General features: G+C 50.7%; 1 protein-coding gene across 1 annotated transcript in view; it reads right to left on the reverse strand.

Moving 5' to 3' along the window:
• DYSF (dysferlin) overlaps positions 1-19373 on the reverse strand; it is a 69870-nt gene that overhangs the window by 11213 nt on the left and 39284 nt on the right. Inside the window, exons 41-50 of the mRNA XM_058803092.1 lie at positions 14781-14879; positions 14086-14214; positions 13227-13382; positions 11921-12012; positions 10706-10876; positions 10100-10242; positions 7086-7225; positions 6157-6245; positions 5855-5950; positions 3083-3224 (exon numbers count right to left, since the gene is read on the reverse strand). Coding sequence (XP_058659075.1) covers positions 3083-3224; positions 5855-5950; positions 6157-6245; positions 7086-7225; positions 10100-10242; positions 10706-10876; positions 11921-12012; positions 13227-13382; positions 14086-14214; positions 14781-14879 — 1257 coding nt within the window. The remainder of the gene's footprint in view (positions 1-3082; positions 3225-5854; positions 5951-6156; positions 6246-7085; positions 7226-10099; positions 10243-10705; positions 10877-11920; positions 12013-13226; positions 13383-14085; positions 14215-14780; positions 14880-19373) is intronic.

Consider the following 19373-nt stretch of genomic DNA (forward strand, 5'->3'; position numbering starts at 1 on the left):
TGCATCCTGCAGGAATTTGGGAGTCCCGGACATGCAGGAGACTCCCCTTGGATGTCACAGAATTCCTGAGGTTGGAAAATCCCTCCAGAATCATCCAGTCCAAGCTGTGCCTGATGCCCACCTTGGCACTGAGTGCCATATCCAGGAATTCCTTGGACACCTCCAGGGATGGGGATTCCAAAGCTTCCTGGGTGCTTCCAAGGCCTGAGCACCCTTTCCATGAGGAAATTCCTGCAGATGTCCACCCTGCCCCTCCCCTGGCCCAGCCTGAGGCCATTCACTCTTATCCTGTTATTCCCTGGGAGCAGATCCCAGCTCCAACCTCATTCCAACATTCCATGAAGTTGTGGAGAGCCAGAAGGTCCCCCTGGATCCTCCTTTTCTCCAGGATGAGCCCCTTTCCCAGCTCCCTCAGGAATTCTCCAGCCCGTTCCCAGATCCATTCCCTTCCCTGGCCATGCTCCAGCCCCTCCACATCCATAAGAATTCCAGAACCAGACCCGGCACATCCATGGAGATGCTGTTTGCTCCGACATTCCATGCAAACCCCTTCCTACCTTAAAGAACTTCCCAGATCCAGATCTGGCAACCACATCCAGCTGCTGCTGGAATTGGCACAGGAAACTGAACATTCCAAAAGTAATTCCACTCATTTTCCACCCCGTGGCACCTGTGGGATGTGGGAGTTGAGCTCTTCCCTGCGTGGATGCCCGGAAAATGGGATCCACATCCAGGTGACCTTGGATTGTCCTGGTTGTCCCATGACCCATCCCATAACAGGCTTAACTGGGAATCCAAAGTTTAAACTTCCAGTTTAGGCTGGATTTCAGGGAAAATTCCTTCATGGAAAGGGCTTTCCAGCCATGCAGATGCTGTCCAGGGAAACAATGGAATGTCCATCCCTGGAATGATTTAAAATCCCTCTGGATGTGGCACCTGGGGACGTGGTCAGTGGTGGCCTTGGCAGAGCTGGTGATCTTAGAAGGCTTTTCCATCCTAAATCATTCCATGATTTTCTCATTTTCCATCCCAGAAACTGTTTTCCTGCAGGACTCAAAAACCTGGGAATGTGCTCTTCCCATGCAGCCAACATGGTTTGAATTTTCCAGGGCTGGAAGAGAAAGATGGCACCAAAAAAAAAGCGGGAGCAAAGAAGGAAATTCCAAGGGAATGATGAGAAAAGCATTAAAAAAGCATTTCCATGTATTCCAAAGAGCTGTCCTAAAGATAGGGATATTTCTCTTCCACAGAAATATTTTAAAATTCGGACTTGGGAAAATCCTCTATCAGAAAGAGAAGGAAAATCTTGATAATATTAACCCAGCCAGGAAAGTTATGGAAAACCATCTTGAAGTGGTTGGAAGGTTCAGAAAAGCAGGGAAAAGAGTGGCACCTGTGTTTTCCTGGGTTTTTCCCGGTTTTCCAGACTCCCAGGTGTTCACATCAAACAAAAATATAATGGACAGTCACTTATCCAGGGGCATCCTTGGTTTTTTTGGAGAGAGTATTTGACTTGCAGCCCGAGTTGGGATGACCCATGGAGTCTCCATCTGCAGGAATTCCAGCTCTGGAATTCCAGCATGGGAAGGACCTGGAGCTCTTGGAGCAAATCCAGAGGAAGGATCAGGATGATCAGAGTGATGGAGCAGCTCTGCTGTGGGAAAGGCTGGGAGAGCTGGGATTGCTGGAATTGGAAGGAAAAAATTCCAGGAAATCCTCAGAGTCCCTCAAGGGGCTCCAGGAGAGCTGGAGAGGGACTGGGGACAAGGCCTGCAGGGACAGGAGCCAGGGAATGGCTCCCACTGGGAAAGGGGAGATTGGGCTGGGATCTTGGCAAGGAATTGCTGGCTGGGAGGGTGGGCAGGGGATGGGCTGGAATTCCCAGATATGCTGTGGCTACCCCTGGATCCCTGGCAGTGCCCAAGGCCAGGTTGGACACTGCGGCTTGGGGATGGTGGGAGGTGTCCCTGGATGGAACTGGCTAAGCTTTCAGCTCCCTTCCCACTCAAACCATTCCATAATTCCGTGATTCCTAATCCACCTGGCCACACTCCTGGGAGCTCCAGCATGGAACAAAAAAAAGGAGAATCACTGGAAAACTCCTTCCTTCCCGGCCCAGTTGGGCACAGGTGGTTTTGAGCAGCTCCCAATTCCCCACAGTCACTCCCAACCTTTGATTGAAATTCCACCTTCCCGTGCCTGCCTTTACAGCCGGGATTTTTACAGCCGCAGGAGCCAAGCCGGAGTTCAAACAGCACATGGCGAGATCAAAAAATTCCTGGGGCCGGAATGCTCCACCCGGCTTTCCCTTCATTATTCCAGCCTTTACAGAGAGCTTTTACAAGGTGTTTATTTTCGGATCCAGCGTTGGAAGCCATGTGGTGGGAAAAGATTCCAGATCGGCACAGCGGGATGGATTTGCTTAAAGGGGTTTATGGAGGGCGGTCTTGGCTTTTTCCAAGTGGGATAATTGGATGTAGTACACCCTGTACTTGGGATTTGTGGGATATGAAGCGTGAAATAGGCCCGGCTGGGATTCTGTCAATCATTGGAACTGCCTGGGAAGGGCTTTGGAAGCTGGGAATTGTCTGGGATGGGGGATTCGCTCGGCATCTTCCCAGTCGAGGCGCTGGTTTTGTGGAAAATAAGATGGGATGAGGATCTCAGTGAGTTTTGTGGATCATGGGGGATTTTTGGGGATCACAGTGAGTTTCAGGGATGCCAGAGGTTTTGTGGATCCAAGGGGGTTTTTTGGGATCCCAGTGGGTTTCAGAGAAGGTTCCATTGCAAACAGGAATCTTTGGGTACGTCATATTCCATGAATATTGAGGCTAAGTAAAAACAGGGATCATGGGATCACTGAGGTTGGAAAATCCCTCCAGGATCATCCAGTCCAAGCTGTGCCTGATGCCCACCTTGGCACTCAGTGCCACATCCAGGAATTCCTTGGACACCTCCAGGGATGGGGACTCCAAAACTCCCTGGGCACTTCCAAGGCCTGACCACCCTTTCCATGAGGAAATTCCTGCTGGTGTCCCAGAATTCCCGCAAGGATGCAGGAATTCCATCCAGGACCACTCACCTTCTTGGCCACATGGCACATCTGCTCCGCCGGGAGATAATCGAAGGGAAAGATGAATCTCCAGTTGAAATTCCCTTCTCCTCCCATGGATCTGTAGTGGACATCGGTCTTCTGCTTGTTCTCCTCGTGTCCCACCAGCCACCTGCCACGAATAAACAGAGCCCATGGAAAAGCAGGATCGTGGAAGGATTTGGGATCTCGCTCAACGTCACAACATCTGTGAGTTGGAAATGGAATATTCCCAATCCCAGTGGCTGCTGGGGGTGGGGAAAACCTGGAGATGGGAGAGGGAAGGCAGCAGTCCCAGAGATGGGAGATGAATCAGTGATGTGGCTAGCAACTCCAGAATTATGGAGTCATGGAATGGTTTGGAATGGAAGGGTTTTAAGGATCATCCCATTCCACCCCACCCATGGGCAGGGACACCTCCCACTGTCCCAGGTGGATCCAAGCCCCAGTGTCCAACCTGGCCTTGGGCACTGCCAGGGATCCAGGGGCAGCCACAACAAATCTGAGAATTCCGGCCCAGCCCCTGCCCACCCTCCCAGCCAGCAATTCCTTGCCAAGATCCCAGCCCAATCTCCCCTTTCCCAGTGGGAGCCATTCCCTGGCTCCTGTCCCTGCAGGCCTTGTCCCCAGTCCCTCTCCAGCTCTCCTGGAGCCCCTTCAGGCCCTGCCAGGGGCTCTGAGCTCTGCCTGGAGCCTTCTCCTCTCCAGGGGAACATTCCCAGCTCTCCCAGCCTGAACATTCCTTGGGAATCCCTTTCCACTGCTTGACAGCTTTTCCATGAAGAATTTTTCCTTAATACCCAATCCAGGATAGCAGGCTCCAGCCCCCGTTCCTGAGGCAGCAATGGACAGAACGAATATTCCCCATGGGATTTCTGATCCATAGGCAGATCCTCAGGCACAAAAAGGATCATTTCATCCATTCCCAATAGGATTTTTCAGGATGACTTTGCTTTGGGATGGAAGATCTGGAAGCTGAGCAAAGTTTTACTCATTTCCAGCCTTGCAGCATTCTATTGGATGCTAAAAATTGGGAAAGGGATCTGAGCAATCCCTGGATGCTCCCACTTTTCCAGCAGCACAACTTTTTAGGACCCCAAAAGACAAGGAACCGCTCCATCAGTGCTGATAACAGCCAACTTGATGGAAATATCAGGAAAGCTGCACAGCATTCTGGATTTACAGGAGGAAAATTGGGATTGTAAACCAGGGATTTACAGTCTGCTCCCAAATCCCGCCTCTGCCTGCCCATAAATCCCAAAAAAAGGATCTTCCTTGGCTGGGATGGCACTGTTAGACACAAGATAAATCCAGGGAAGGGAAGGGAAGGGAAGGGAAGGGAAGGGAAGGGAAGGGAAGGGAAGGGAAGGGAAGGGAAGGGAAGGGAAGGGAAGGGAAGGGAAGGGAAGGGAAGGGAAGGGAAGGGAAGGGAAGGGAAGGGAAGGGAAGGGAAGGGAAGGGAAGGGAAGGGAAGGGAAGGGAAGGGAAGGGAAGGGAAGGGAAGGGAAGGGAAGGGAAGGGAAGGGAAGGGAAGGGAAGGGAAGGGAAGGGAAGGGAAGGGAAGGGAAGGGAAGGGAAGGGAAGGGAAGGGAAGGGAAGGGAAGGGAAGGGAAGGGAAGGGAAGGGAAGGGAAGGGAAGGGAAGGGAAGGGAAGGGAAGGGAAGGGAAGGGAAGGGAAGGGAAGGGAAGGGAAGGGAGGGAAGGAAGGGAAGGGAAGGAGGGAAGGGAAGGAAGGAAGGGAAGGGAAGGGAAGGGACGGGAAGGGAAGGGAAGGGAAGGGAAGGGAAGGGAAGGGCAAGGGAGGGAAGGAAGGAAGGGAAGGGAAGTGCCGGCGGGCAGGACCGGGACGGGAAGGGAAGGGACCGGGACCGGGCAAGGACGGCAGGCCGGGAAGGGAAGGGAAGGGAAGGCAAGGTCGGAAGGGAAGGGTAGGAAGGGAAGGGAAGGGAAGGAAGGGAAGGGAAGGGAAGGAGCAAGGAGGGAAGGGAAGGGAAGGCGTCGGGAAGGGAAGGGCCTGGTAAGGGAAGGGAAGGGAGGAAGGGAAGGGAAGGGAAGGGAAGGGCCTGCGACCGGGTGCCGGGAAGCCGGCCGGTGGTGCATGGCGGCCCAGTATTATCCTGGCCTCACCGCCCTACCCAAGCCAGCCCCCATGCACAACTTGCACCTCTGACTCCTGGACCCGTCTGCTGAGCGGAGTAGGGAATGAGCAGGCCCAATGCGCTCCTCTCCCATGACCAGGCTGCTCCCACATCTCTGGATCCAGAGCAGGCGCAGGGTGAGGATCCGTAGCTGGAAAAGGGTGGATCTATGATTGGAGAGGTGTGGATCCATAATTGGCAAGGTGTGGATCCATGGCTGGAGAATGGTGGATCCACAGTTGGGAGATGTGTGGATCCACAGCTGGAGATGTGTGGATCCATTATTTGAGAGGTGTGGATCCATGGCTGGAGAGGTGGGGATCCATGGTTGGAAAGGGGTGGATCCATAGGCAAACAGATGTGGATCCATGATTGGAGAGGTGTGGATCCCTAGACGGAAAGGGGTGAATCCACAACTGGAGAGGTGTGGATCCATACTTGGAGATACGAATCCACAGTTGGAAATTCATGGATCCATAACTGGAGAGCCATGATGGTTCCTCCATCCCGGCAAAATCCAAGTCTATCCCAGCAATAGCAATCCAAGGACCACCTTAACTCCTTCCCTGCTGCTCCTGCACCTACAGCCTCCAGAATCCAGGAGGCTCCGTAGCGGGACACTCACCCTTTGACGTAGATGTCGCTCATCTTCTCCCCGGTGATGCTGAGGTCGTCCAGGATCACATCCTTGGCGTTCCAAATGATGCAGCGCAGGTAGAACCTGGAAAATCCCGGGAATAAACCCATGAGAAGGTGGAAAACTCATCCACCTGGAAGCCTGGTTGTCCCATGGATGGATTTCCATCTCCCTGGAGATGATCCCACACCTGTCCCTCATCCAGGTGGGTGAATCCATCCCCACCCAAGGCTTCCAAGCATTCCAAACTCCTTTTCCAAGGAAAAGATGAGGAAGTAATGGGAAGTTACCTCTTGGCTTTGCGTGGAGTGACGTTGAAAGGGGGGCCGGGATGTCCCAGGGATTTGGGAAACAGATCCACCCACATCTGGAGCTTTCCCTGCATGGAAAAACAGAGTCCTGAAACCTTGGGAGATTCCAGACTGGAACACCTGAACCTCCCCGGGGAGATCTGGGACCTTTAGGGGGAAAGGCAGGATTCCTCCATGGAAAAGGGGCATTAAAGATTATTTTAAAATTATTTGAGAGATAGTTGGGAATGTGTTGATGGATGTAAATCCTGAGGAGCAGCTGAGGGAGGTGGAAAAGGCACTGGAGCAACAGGAAAAGCTGAGAGAGATGGGAAAGGGGCTCAGCCTGGAAAAAAACAGGGATCAGAGGCAAAACCTTCTGGCTCTCCACAACTTCTTGGAATGTTGGAACCAGGTGGGAGCTGCAATCTGCTCCCAGGGAATAATAGGAAAAGAGGGAATGGCCTCAGGCTGGGTCAGGGGAGGCTCAGGTCGGACATCAGCAGGAATTTCCTCATGGAAAGGATGCTCAGGCCTTGGAAGTGCCCAGGGTGGTTTGGAAACCCCATCCCTGGAGATGTCCAAGGAATTCCTGGATGTGGCACTCAGTGCCAGGGTGGGCATTGGGCACAGCTTGGACTCCATGACCTTTGAGGGATTTTCCAGCCTCAGTGATCCTGGGATTCTGGGAGAAGAATTCTGAGTAGGACTTTCAGATCAAAAATGTAAAATTAAACTAAATTAAACTAAATTAAGGTAAATTTAATTTTAAAAAATTGGAGCATATGCTGAAGGGATCGACCACCTCCCCTCCCTGGGAACATCCCATATCCCAGGGCAGACATTCCCAGCAGGATTCTCCCCCTGGACATGGCTGGATCAGGAGATGCCGCTCCTGGGGCTCATCCCGGCCACATTCCAGGACCCACCTGCTCGATGTCTGGCTGGAGCGGGCTGTAAAGGCGCCGGGTCTCCACGTGCTCCGGAACCAATCCCTGCTTCCGGAGGGCAGCCAGGGCGAGCCGCTCCTCCACTGGGCCCAGGTGTGGATTTGGGGGTTTTCCATCCTCTGCCACAGGGAAGAGAGCAGAGAGAACCCCACAGGGATGGATTTGGGCCAGGAAGAGCTGGAGCAGCACAGCCTCGATTCCCAAATCATCACCACAAACCCTGCTGGGCACAGGGATGGCATTCCCAGTGGGAAAACCCATGGAGATGCTTGTGCAACCACTCCACAAATCACAGCCAGGGAAACATGACAAGAATCCAGCTGGATACCATGGAAAGGACAATCCAATGAATCCAGCTCTCCTAGAGTCCCAGAAATCAGGATTCCCATCAATCCTCTGCTGATGTTCCCACTCCCAGGAGTTTATCCCAGAGCTTAAAGCCATCCAGGATCTTCAGCTGGGCAGACAGGAATGGGATCCTGATAGGATCCCATTTCTTCTCTGTGGGATTTGGGGTGAAAGACAGGAATGGGAGGAGGAGGAAGGACATGGAGACACCACCAGCACTGCCTGGGGTTGTTCCAAGTTCCTACTCTGGTCCAAGTCCCTGCTCCAGTCCCACCAGGATATCTGTGGTCTTCCATCCAAGGAAGACCTGGAATTATCTCCTCTGCCTGACCTACTCCACACCAACCCCTGGTCCTGCCACAGATGGGCCAAGACTCCTCAATAATGGACATTCCTGCCTTGTCTTCCTGGTCAGGATCCATCCACTCATCCCTCCATCCATCCCAGTGCCACCAATGGCCAACTCCTGCCTCCCCATCCCATTCCTGGGATGCAACACGATGCCCTGTCCTTGGATATCAGGGAAGTGGTGAAGTCCTCACCCCTGGAAGTGTCCAAGGAACAACTGGACATGACACTTGGACAAGGTTGGACTCGATCTTGGTGGTCTTTTCCAACCTGACTTCTAGAATTTCAGGATCTTAAAGATCTTTTCCAACTTTAAAAATTCCCTGATTCTCTGAGTCCAACCCAAACAATCCCAAAATCCCAGGCTGGGGTTGGTGGACTTCACCCTACTCATGATAATTGAAAGCAAAGTGCTTCATAAATAGTATTCCATAAATATTCCATAAATATCATTCCAACTCCACCAAATCCCAGTGAGATATCCCAACTCCTTCCTTGGCAAGGACACACTTAACTCCAGCCACCTGGGCTAATTCCCAATGATTTCCCAAACCCTGGAATTCCGGAGTGTGCGCACACGTGAGGCTTTACATGCCACGAAAAGAAGGAGCCCCTCTTGGAGAACAACAAAATCTGGGAGTTATGGAATAGCGGGCCGGGGGGAGGGGCTTGTAAAATCCTGGCTCTCGTGTTTAACAGCTCCAGTTTATTCCCAGTCCAGCTCCGGAGCTTGCAGCTGGATTCCAGACCTGCTCTGGGTCAAGCCTCGAGCTTTGTTCTGCTGTTTGAACTCGGAGAAGGTGACAGCAGGCGCTGCCACGGGGGGGGAAACGTTTTAACACCTCCCCAGCTCTCCCGGGAAAACTTTTCAATGAGGATTCCATGCTTCCCTTCTCCTCAGGGGAAAACCTGAATTCCTGCAGGGATTTTTGCTTTGTTTTCCAAGAGCGCAGAGAGGGATCAGCCCTGGGCTGTGCCTTGTTTTGTGTCTCTGGTGACACCCTTGGTGTGGTGGCTTTAAAAAATCCAATGAAAATTTAGGTGGGATGTGGGGAATTCTTAGCTCTGAGGATGGCGAGGCCCTGGAAGAGAATTCCCAGAGAAGCTGTGGCTGTGCCTGGATCCCTGGAAGTGTCCAAGGAGAGGTTGGATCCACCTGGGATAATGGGAAGTGTCCCTGCCCATGGAGCAGGTGGAACAAGATAATCTTTATGGTACCAACCTAAACCATTCCATGATTCCAAACTGCAGCTCCTGGGCCAAGCCAGGTGGGATTTCAAATCCTCCTGGGACTAAAACCCTCTTTTTGTGCCTTAAAGCAGAGTTTTCCCCAAAAAATCCTTCTGCCCCAGGAATGTTGGGTCAGGGGGAGGTGCGAAGGGCAAACAAAAAACTCCTCCCCAAAAGTCTGGGGCTTTTCTCCTCCTTGTAGAAGTTGGGTTTGTTCCCTAATTCCCCCCAAATCCCGAAAGAATTCACGGGTCTGTGTGTGGGATATTGTCTCCCTCTAGTGACCATTCCCAAAATGAGATTCCAATGGAATCTCAGAGCTCTCCTGGCTCTGGCAGCACTTGGATTATCAGGTTGGAGCATATCACTCCCAATCCAGGGGAGTTTGGTTTGGTCCAACTCAAGGTAAACATTCCTGGATTGAAGGTCTGGATTCAATCCCAGGATTTGGGGTATGGACAACCTTGGGGAAAGGGCAGAACTAATGTGGACAGTGAGGGGACAATGCCACTGGCCACTCCTGCTGATGTCACCCTTCATGGGACATCTCCATGCACTTGGAACACCAGACTGGAGCTTCCCAGCCACAATGGAGCTCCCACCTGGGGGTGTTGGGTTTGGTCAAACCAAGGTCAACATTCCTGGATGGAAGGTCTGTATTCAATCCCAGGATTTGGGACACAACCAAGTTTGGGAAAAGAGCAGAGCATGGACAGTGAGGAGGAGGAGGGGGACATGTCCATCACCCACTCCTGACCTCCATGATGTCCCTCCTCATGATGTCTCCATGCACTCGGAACACCAGGTTGGAGAGTATCAGCCCCACCCAGGGGTGTTGGGTTGGGTCCAACTCAAGGTCAACATTCCTGGATTGAAGGTCTGGGTATAATCCCAGGATGGGGAGCACAGTCAAGCTTGGGAATGGTTCAGAGCAAATGTGGCCAGAGAGGAGGAGAATGGAGCCAATGCCATCATTCAAACCTGGTGATGTCTCCATGACATCCAGCTCCATCCCTTTCTCTGCAGCAAGGAAATTCTGCATTCCCAAAGCATCCCTGACATCTTACCCAGCTCGGAGAGGACGTATTCCTGATCCCGGAAGATGATCCGGTCGGATTTGTAGGTGGGAGCTTTGTAGTTGTGCTGCAGGGAGAAGAGGTGGAGCAGCTGGGAAGGACGGAGTTGGTCTCGCCACTGGTTGGGGCCGGAGCTGAAACCAAAACAGAATCACGGAATCATGGAATGGGTTGGAATGGAAAGACATTAAAGTTCATCCAGTGCTGTGGGCTGGGATATCTCCCACTGTCCCAGGTGGATCCAAGCCTCAATGTCCAGTCTGGCCTTGGACACTGCCAGGGATCCAGGGGCAGCCACAGCAAATCTGGGAATTCCAGTCCAGCCCCTGCCCACCCTCCCAGCCAGCAATTCCTTGCCAAGATCCCACCCCAGTCTCCCATTCCTGGGATGGGGCAGCCACATCTCTGGGGGTGTCCTCAGCATGAGGTCACCAGAAGCCACCAGGGATGGAACAGGATCTCTCTGGAGGAGAACCAGGACTCTGGGAAGCACAGCTCCAGCCAGGTCCCCCAGGACAACCCTGCTGTGATCCTGTGGCCCCCTCAGCATCCCAATCCTGGGATTCCTGGACATCCCAAGCCCAGGGCGGAACGCACACACAGTAGGTCTGGGGGAGGCCGCAGCGAGCGCCATATTTGGACAGGAAACGATTCTCCAGGTCGATGACGGTCTCGCCGATCTTCTCGTCCTTGGACAGGAGGTCGTAGTCGTAGAGGGTGACCTTGAGGTCCTTCTCCAGGGGCAGGGTGCAGCTCAGCTCAAACATCCTGGAAACGGGAACAGGGGAATGCTTGGGAAAAGAGGATGGTGCTGTGCTGGATTCCATGGGAATGGATCCACACCCCATCCCAACCCCACCAGTGATGGGATGGATCAGAGTCCCTGAGCTTCCGGGTCACCTTGATCCACCAAGGCCACGGCTGTGTTGTGCTGGCTTCGTTTATCATGGAATGGTTTGGATCAGGAGACACCTTAATGACCTCATTCCACACCTTCCCCGATCCCAGGTGGCTCCAAGCCCCAGTGTCCAACCTGGCCTTGGGCGCTGCCAGGGATCCATCCAGGGGCAGCTGGAAAACTGAGGGAAGCTCAATTCCATGGGGCTTTGTTCTCCCAGAAAATCAGAGAATCATGGAATAGCCTGATCTGTAAGGATCATCGATCCGACTCCTTCCCAAGACAATCCCACCCTGTCCCTGGGAACAGTGTCCAAACACTCCTGGAGCTCTGGCAGCCTTGGGAATGTGGTCATTCCTTGGGGAGCTGTTCCAGTGCCCCACCATCCTCTGGATGAGGGATCTTTTCTTGATATCCAACCTAATCCTCCGTGGAGCAGCTCCAGCCATTCCCTGGTCCCATTAACCTTGGAATTTTATCCCATTTCTGAGGGAAACAACTCAATTATCCATGGCTAATCCTTTTCCAGGTGGTGGTGCCCCATTCCTCCCATTTTTCCCTCAGACATTGGATCAAAATTCCTGAATGAGGAGAAGTCCCTCAAACTCCTTCCCAACAATGGGATGATCCAGATTCCTCCAGTATGGAATTCCAGCTCCCCAATCCACAGCTCAGAAATCCCCGGGATTGATGAATGAGAGCCAAGGGAATTATGGAATAGATTGGGATGGAAAAAAACCTTAAAATCCATCCCATTCCCAATCCCTGCTGTGGGTGGGGAACATTTCCCACTATCCCGGGTTGCTCCAACCTGGAACTGGATGTTGGAATGGAATGGGATTGTTGGCCCAGAACAATTCCCTCAATAGGACATCCAAAAAATTCCGTGGATCCCAAATGGAATCCATACTTACTTCCCAAAGACAGGCTCCAGAGTGCAGGGAAGATAATTTTCCTGGTCATTTATGGATTTCTTTCCCACGGAAATCTTCACGTAGGGATCACACTGGAGGTGGGCACGGAAAGAAACACAGAAATCCCATGGGATTCCAGTCCCACTCTTTTCCATAGGTTGGTCCAAATCACATCCCTCTCCCAAATAAAATTATTCTGGGAATTTGGCATCAATTTGGAAAGTGGGGGATTTAATTCAAGTTGGATTTTTTTGCTTGGAGAAGGAAAAAAATTCAAGGGAAAGATCCAGCTCCACCTAAAAGATTTTACCTGGATCTACAGGGATCCACCATCCCAGCCACATCCAAGAATTCCCTGGAAAAAATGCCCAGACCAAGTTTTCTCATAACTTCTCCCGGATTTTTCTTTTCCTGCTTATTTGTTTTTTAAGGAATTGATGGGAAACAGCAATGCGCACCCAGGTATTCCTTGGGCTGGGATGAGCCTCCATAAAATTCCCATCCCTGGGGAAATTTGGGATCAAATTTGAGTTGGTTTGGGGTTTTAAATTAAAAAACTCCCATTTTTTTTCCTTCTTTTTAATCCTTGGGAATTACTCATGGGGAATTTCTTAGGAATTCACATTTCCTTTTAAAATCCCAAATTCTTTTAAAAAAATGGGAGAATTCAAAAGCAGTTGGAATTTTTGCATCTATTTTTCCATGTATTCCATATATATTTCCCATATTCCATATACTTTTTTCCATGTATTTTTATGTCTATTCATTATTTTTCTATAAATTTTCCATGTGTATTTACTATTTTCCCATCTATCTTTCTTAGATATTTCCTCACATATTTCCCACTCTATTCCTCAAATTTCCCCCTCTTTTCCAGTGGAACCAAGATAATTAAAAAGGATTTTTCCCTTCTCTGAGTTTTGGACCTACACAATTCCCATTTTCCCAGAATTTCTCTTCCAGACCAGAAAACGTTTGCAAGAAGGAATTTCGGGAAAAACGGAATTTTATTCCCTTCTGCACCAAAAACACCAAAAAAAAAAAAAAAAACCCTCAAAATAAAACTAAACCGAAAACTCATGGAACTAATCCTGAAAAATCCCAACGGACAAAGGAAGAGTTGCCTCACAGACTTCCCAGATATTCCAAGGGGGGCAAAAAACAGGAACAAATTCCTAGATGTTAGGGCAAATTTGTAAATTTTGACCAATTTTGACCCAATTTTGACCCAGTTTTGACCAATAAGGGCTGAGCTGTTACAAGAATCCACTACAGGAGTCAACTCAGAGCTTTCCCACTGGGATACCTTTCCATTGGAATCCTTTGGCTGGAGGTCGAAGGCGCGGATGATGTAAACCCGGACCAGACATTCCTGGAGTCCCCTGGCCGGGAGCTGCTGGAATTGCCGGGGAGGCATCGGAACACGCGGATCGTCGGGAAGAGGGTAAATCCTGAAGGAACCCTGGGATGGACAAGGCAATTCAAGGAAGAACTCATAGAGATGGAAGCAGGCTTGGAATGACCGGAATGAATCATGGAATTATGGAATGGTTTCGGTGGGAAGGGAGATGAAATCTCATCCCATTCCATGAGCAGGGACACATTCCCTGATCCCAGGTGGATCATAGTCCATCCCAACCTGGCCTTGGACACTGCCAGGGATCCAGGGGCAGCCACAGAAAATCTGGGAATTCCAGCCCAGCCAGCAATTCCTTGCCAAGATCCCAGCCCAATCTCCCCTTTCCCAGTGGGAGCCATTCCCTGGCTCCTGTCCCTGCAGGCCTTGTCCCCAGTCCCTCTCCAGCTCTCCTGGAGCCCCTTCAGGCACTCTGAGGATTCCCTGGATTTTTCCCTTCTCCAGGGGAACATTCCCAGCTCTCCCAGCCTGGCTCCAGAGCAGGGGGCTCCAGAATCCTGGAATGGGTTGGGTTGGAAGAGACCTTAAATCCCATCCCATTCCCACCCTTTCCACCGGCAGGGACACCTCCTACTGTCCCAGGTTGCTCCAAGCCCCTTCCAAGAAGCCTTGGCCACTTCCATGAATGAGGATTCCTCAACTCCAACAATTCCCAGACTCACTGAATGATTTGGGCTGAAAATGACTTTAAAGATCCCATGATTCCCACCCCTAGGGACACAATCCATGGGGAGAGGGCCCATCCCACCTTGAATTCCCCCACCACCGAGGGGTCATCGCTGGAATCCTGGGATCTCCCCCGGAACAGTTTGAAGGTGTGGCAGAAGTCGGAGAGATGCTCAAATTCCTCAACATTTTCCAGCTCCATCTCATAGACCTGATGAGGAAAAGATGGATTGTGGGAAAAAACTCCAACCAAATTCTTAAATCCTGGGAAACTTCATCCCATGGGGAGAAATTTCTGGGAATTTTCGCTCTTATTTCATTCTTGGGCAGTGGGAAAAGGAGAATTTGGGAATCCCACAATAAATTCCAGCCCATCCCAAGGACCCAGACAAAGCCAAGGTCTCCTGGTGGGTTTTTCATGGATAGAGATCTTCCAGCTGAGAATATTTTCCTTAAACCCAAGGAAAAAATGGTTAAATTTAAATGTGTTAAATTTAGCATCTCTTGTGCCTTAATCTCCCTGTTCCCTGAGAAATCCCTGATTTTCCTCATTCCCAAACTTTTCCCAGGATGGCACTTCCCCACCCTCTCTGCCACTTCCCACGGGAAAATTTCCAGAAGTTTCCAAAAAGGCTTTTCCAAAGGAAACAGAATTTTCCACACCTGGGGAAAATGTTTTGGTTTTCTTGAAACCGGATTTGGAAAAAAAGCCAAAAATCCCAAAGAAATCATGGAGAGTGGAATTCCAAGGACCCACACCTGACGGAAGTCACTCACCTTCAAGGTGTCAAATCCCTTTTCCAAGTAATATCCACATTTTTCCCTCTCTCCCGTGGAAGCGTAAAATTTGCTCCACCAGTCAATGAATTCCTCCTCCTGCAGCCAGAGATCCCAGAGTTACTCATTTTCCACAGAAAAAAAATCCCCAGAAAACAGCAGCAGCTCCCAGATTTGGGAAGTGAACCCTGCATCAACTCCATCCCTGATTTCCAGGTTTTTTTCAGGATGCCCCCAGCCCAAATCCGGGTGTTACAGCCACTCTGGATATTCCCAAGAGGATTATTCCTCATGGGAAGATGAGGTAGAGCTCCAAGAAGAATATTCCAAGAATTTGGAGCATTTTTAGGGAAGTTTTGGCCACTTAAAGGGTGGTTTTCCCAGAATTTCCATGCAAGGAATAAACCAATTTAACTCCAGTGTTAACAGCTTGAAATGCCCCAATTTTAGGCTTTTCCTGGAAATTTTGGGGATTTGGGAGACAGGGATTGACTTCCTGGTTGTATCTCAGCACCTCCCAACCTCCCCATCCCAACAAAACCTGAGGATAAATGAATAAATCCATACAATTCCCATCTTTCCATTAAAACCCAACAGTGCATAGGTCTCCAGAATGACACAACCCTTGGACGAAAAAAACCTGGGAAAATCCCACAAAACCTCAGCTCTCACCAACTCCCATTGCCTTATTCCCAGTTCAAACCATTCCAGGAGGAAAAAAAGGACCATGTGGGCTCAATATTCCATAGATTTTATAGGAATCCCATTTTTGAGATCGCTTTGCCTGCAATTCATGAAAAATTCCGAGAAAATCCTGGTGTCTCCTTTTAGGAGGCCACAGAATTCCAGCTCATTGACCTCACAGAGAATTCCAAATGGAGTTTTACTGGATTTATATTTGAAATCAACAGCACGGGATTTAATGGATAGACACCAGATTTAATTGGAATATTATGGAAATTCACTCAGAGGCTTCTGCCACCTCCTTTTTTTGGGAGGGGAAATCCCAATTTTCCTTTCGTCACTTCCCATTTTATTGTTCCAAGGGCTCGATTCAGACATCATGACATTCCACAGGTATTGGGATACAGGGAAAACACTTGGATTCAACCCAGGACTTACCCATGGAATCCTCTGCAGCCACAAGAGAAATAACTGGATTAGAGATTTTGGTGGATTTTGACTGATATTCCAATGAAAAACAGGGAAAACACAAAAAGGAGGGAAGGGGAGCAGCTGGAATGTTAATGGTGATGGATATGATTCCATTGGGGAATTAAAAAGTCATAGAAAGCAATGGATTAAAAAAGAACAGATTGAGGAATTTCATTTATCCAAGGGAAAGATAAAATTCCCTCCAGGTATCCCAAACCACCTCCAGAGGTTTTTCCATGGTACAGATGATCTCTGGGATTGGGATCTGTGCTCCCTTTCCAGCTTTTTCATGGATCCCACTGGGCACAACCCCCAGGTGAGAATCCCTTGTGGATAAATTTAACCTCAAGTGAGCAAATCTTGAAAATTCCCTGGAAAAGGAGCTCATTCCCACCTGGAAATCTGCTGCCATGATTACCCAGAGTTTCCCTGTCTCCCCATCCGTGTTCCATCCCTGTTCCCTCTCGCCACCCTAGAACTCCAACGTTTCCCAAGAGGGACCCATCATTTGGATATCCTGGGAATAACCGGATCATTTCACCCAATCCCGTCATCCCAGGAGCTGCAGCAGCTCTGGGAAGAAAGCACGAATGAAGGAAGGATAATTCCTCCTTTATGGAATATATTCCTGGCTGGAAGGGTGGGGAGGGGCTGGGATGGAATTCCCAGAGCAGCTGTGGCTGCCCCCTGGATCCCTGGCAGTGCCCAAGACCAGCTTGGAAGGACTTGGGTCCACCTGGGATAGTGGGAGGTGTCCCTGCCCATGGAATGGGATGAGCTTACAGCTCCCTTCCCACTCAAACCATTCCATGATCCTACAAACCCTAGCTGTGGAAATCTCGGAGTTTTCTCTGGGAATACTTTTCCCCCTCCCCAGTGGCAGTGCCATGGGCTGGCTCCCAGCTGGGAATATTAAAACCATCAGGAACATTACAGGGAGGCAGCGCTGGGATGGGAATCATTCCCAGGAGAAGCCATCCAACACCCAGAGCCCTTCCAAGGAACAGTAACCGGAGAAGCCGTGAAATGTAGGCTTGGATTTGAAAGGAGCAAACACAGCAAACAACCAATTATCCCAAATAGTTTACAGACATGGATTGGCTGGAACTGGGTCCGCTGGGCTCCGTTAATGTGTCCTGGGATGGGGGATTTGGAAAGCAGCACGAGCTGGAGTAACAGTGGAGTAACAGCAGAGTAACTGCTTTGTAGGGCTCCTCAGCAGGGAATGGAGGAGCAGAGGTGTCCAAGAGTCCCTCATGAGCTCCTCTCCTCCAGGAGGTGCCCAGGAATCATGGAACTATGGAATCATGGAATGGGAAGGGACCTGAAAGCTCATCCCATCCCACAGGCAGGGACACCTCCCATTGTCCCAGGTGGATCCAACCTGGCCTTGGGCACTGCCAGGGATCCAGGGGCAGCCACAGCAAATCTGGCAGTTCCAGCCCAGCCCCTGCCCACCCTCCCAGACACCAATTCCTTGCCAAGATCCCAGCCCAATCTGCCCTTTCCCAGTGGGAGCCATTCCCTGGCTCCTGTCCCTGCAGGCCTTGTCCCCAGTCCCTCTCCAGCTCTCCTGGAGCCCCTCCAGGGACTCTGAGGATTCCTTGGATTTTTCCCTTCTCCAGGGGAATATTCCCAGCTCTCCCAGAGCAGATGGGCTCCAGAATCCTGGAACGTTGTGGGTGGGAAGTGACCTTAAATCCCACCCCATCCATGGGCAGGGACAGCTCCCACTGTCCCAGGTGGATCCAAGCCCCAGTATCCATCCTTGGGCACTGCCAGGGATCCAGGGGCAGCCACAGCAAATCTGGGAATTCCAGCCCAGCCCCTGCCCACTCTCCCAGGGCAGAATTCCATCCCAAGATCCCACCCATCCCTGACCTCTGGCACTTTAAACTCTTCCCCCTCCTCATTAACGCCCCAGCCTGAGGCAGATCCCGGTGAAATCCAGGACCTCCCTCACACACTCTGCACGGAGCTGTATTTTTTTGGCTGGAAAAGCTTTTTTCCAAGATTTCCCCAGCTGCAGCCCCTGGGCCTCATTCCCAGCTCCTGCTTTTGTGCAGAGCTCCTGAACCATAAAGGAGAAGAAGCCGGGAAGGAAGATGGGAACCAGGATGGTTTTCCCGAGGAAACATTCCCATCTTTCTGCAAACTGGGGTTTATCACATTGATTCCCATTCCTGGAGAATCCTGGATGAACCAGGACAATTGGATGGTTTATTCCCACCTAATATTCCCGTAGTTTGATTTTAAATTAACACTTTGTAGCTTTTCCCTCTTTTTTGTTTTTTTCCCCTGGATTTTCTTTGTCCTATACCAAAAGCACATCCATGGAAATTAAAAATGTGGATGGACAGCGGGATGGGGGGGGGTTGTTTCAGGAATTTTTGCTTCCATAGTTGGGATACCAGCACTGTCACCTCTCTGGAATGGAGAAATCCATCCATTGGAAAATATTTGGATCCCTGGAAGTGTCCAAGGCCAGGTTGGACACTGGGGCTTGGATCCACCTGGGATAGTGGAAGGTGTCCCTGCCCATGGAAATTGAGGAATGGGATGGGATTTAAGGTCCTTCCAACCTCAAATCATTCCACGATTCCATGGAGAACCTAATCGGGATGAATTTGGGATGAAGGGAACTACTCCTCTGGAGTGCTATCCCCGAGAAGGCAAAGAAGCTCCACTGCCCTCCCTATAAAACCCAGGAAAATCCCAACATCCACTTTTCTCATGGAAAAGAGAAAAAGGGAGCAGGAAAATGGAAAGGATCCCCAAATCCCATTCCCACCCCATCCATGGGCAAGGACACCTCCCACTGTCCCAGATGGATCCAACCTGGCCTTGGGCACTGCCAGGGATCCAGGGGCAGCCACAGCAAATCTGGCAATTCCAGCCCAGCCCCTGCCCACCCTCCCAGACAGCAATTCCTTGCCAAGATCCCAGCCCAATCTCCCCTTTCCCAGTGGGAGCCATTCCCTGGCTCCTGTCCCTGCATGCCTTGTCCCCAGTCCCTCTCCAGCTCTCCTGGAGCCCCTTTAGGGACTCTGAGGATTCCCTGGATTTTTCCCTTCTCCAGGGGAACATTCCCAGCTTTTCCTCCCAGCAGAGCTGTTCCATCCCTCTAATCATCCTGGTCCCACCTCTGGATCACTCCCACATTTCCATGTCCTTCCTGTGCTGGGATCCCCGAGCTGGGGATGGAATTCCTTCAAACCACCCCCTCATTCCCTTTGGAATTAATGGAAAGCCCAAGGACACAGGGGCAGCCAGCTGGAATTACCATTTTCCTAAGCAGCAAGCGGGATCACTCCCAGAAGGAAAACGCCTCCTTCTGGCTTTATCTGTGTATCCTCATGGGCTCAGGTCATCAATTAAGCGGTTAATTAATTAAGCAATTCATTAGCAATTAGAAAGGAAGCGATACCTACATGAGGC

Source organism: Ammospiza caudacuta, chromosome 4, assembly GCF_027887145.1.
Source record: "Ammospiza caudacuta isolate bAmmCau1 chromosome 4, bAmmCau1.pri, whole genome shotgun sequence".
NCBI lineage: Eukaryota > Metazoa > Chordata > Aves > Passeriformes > Passerellidae > Ammospiza > Ammospiza caudacuta.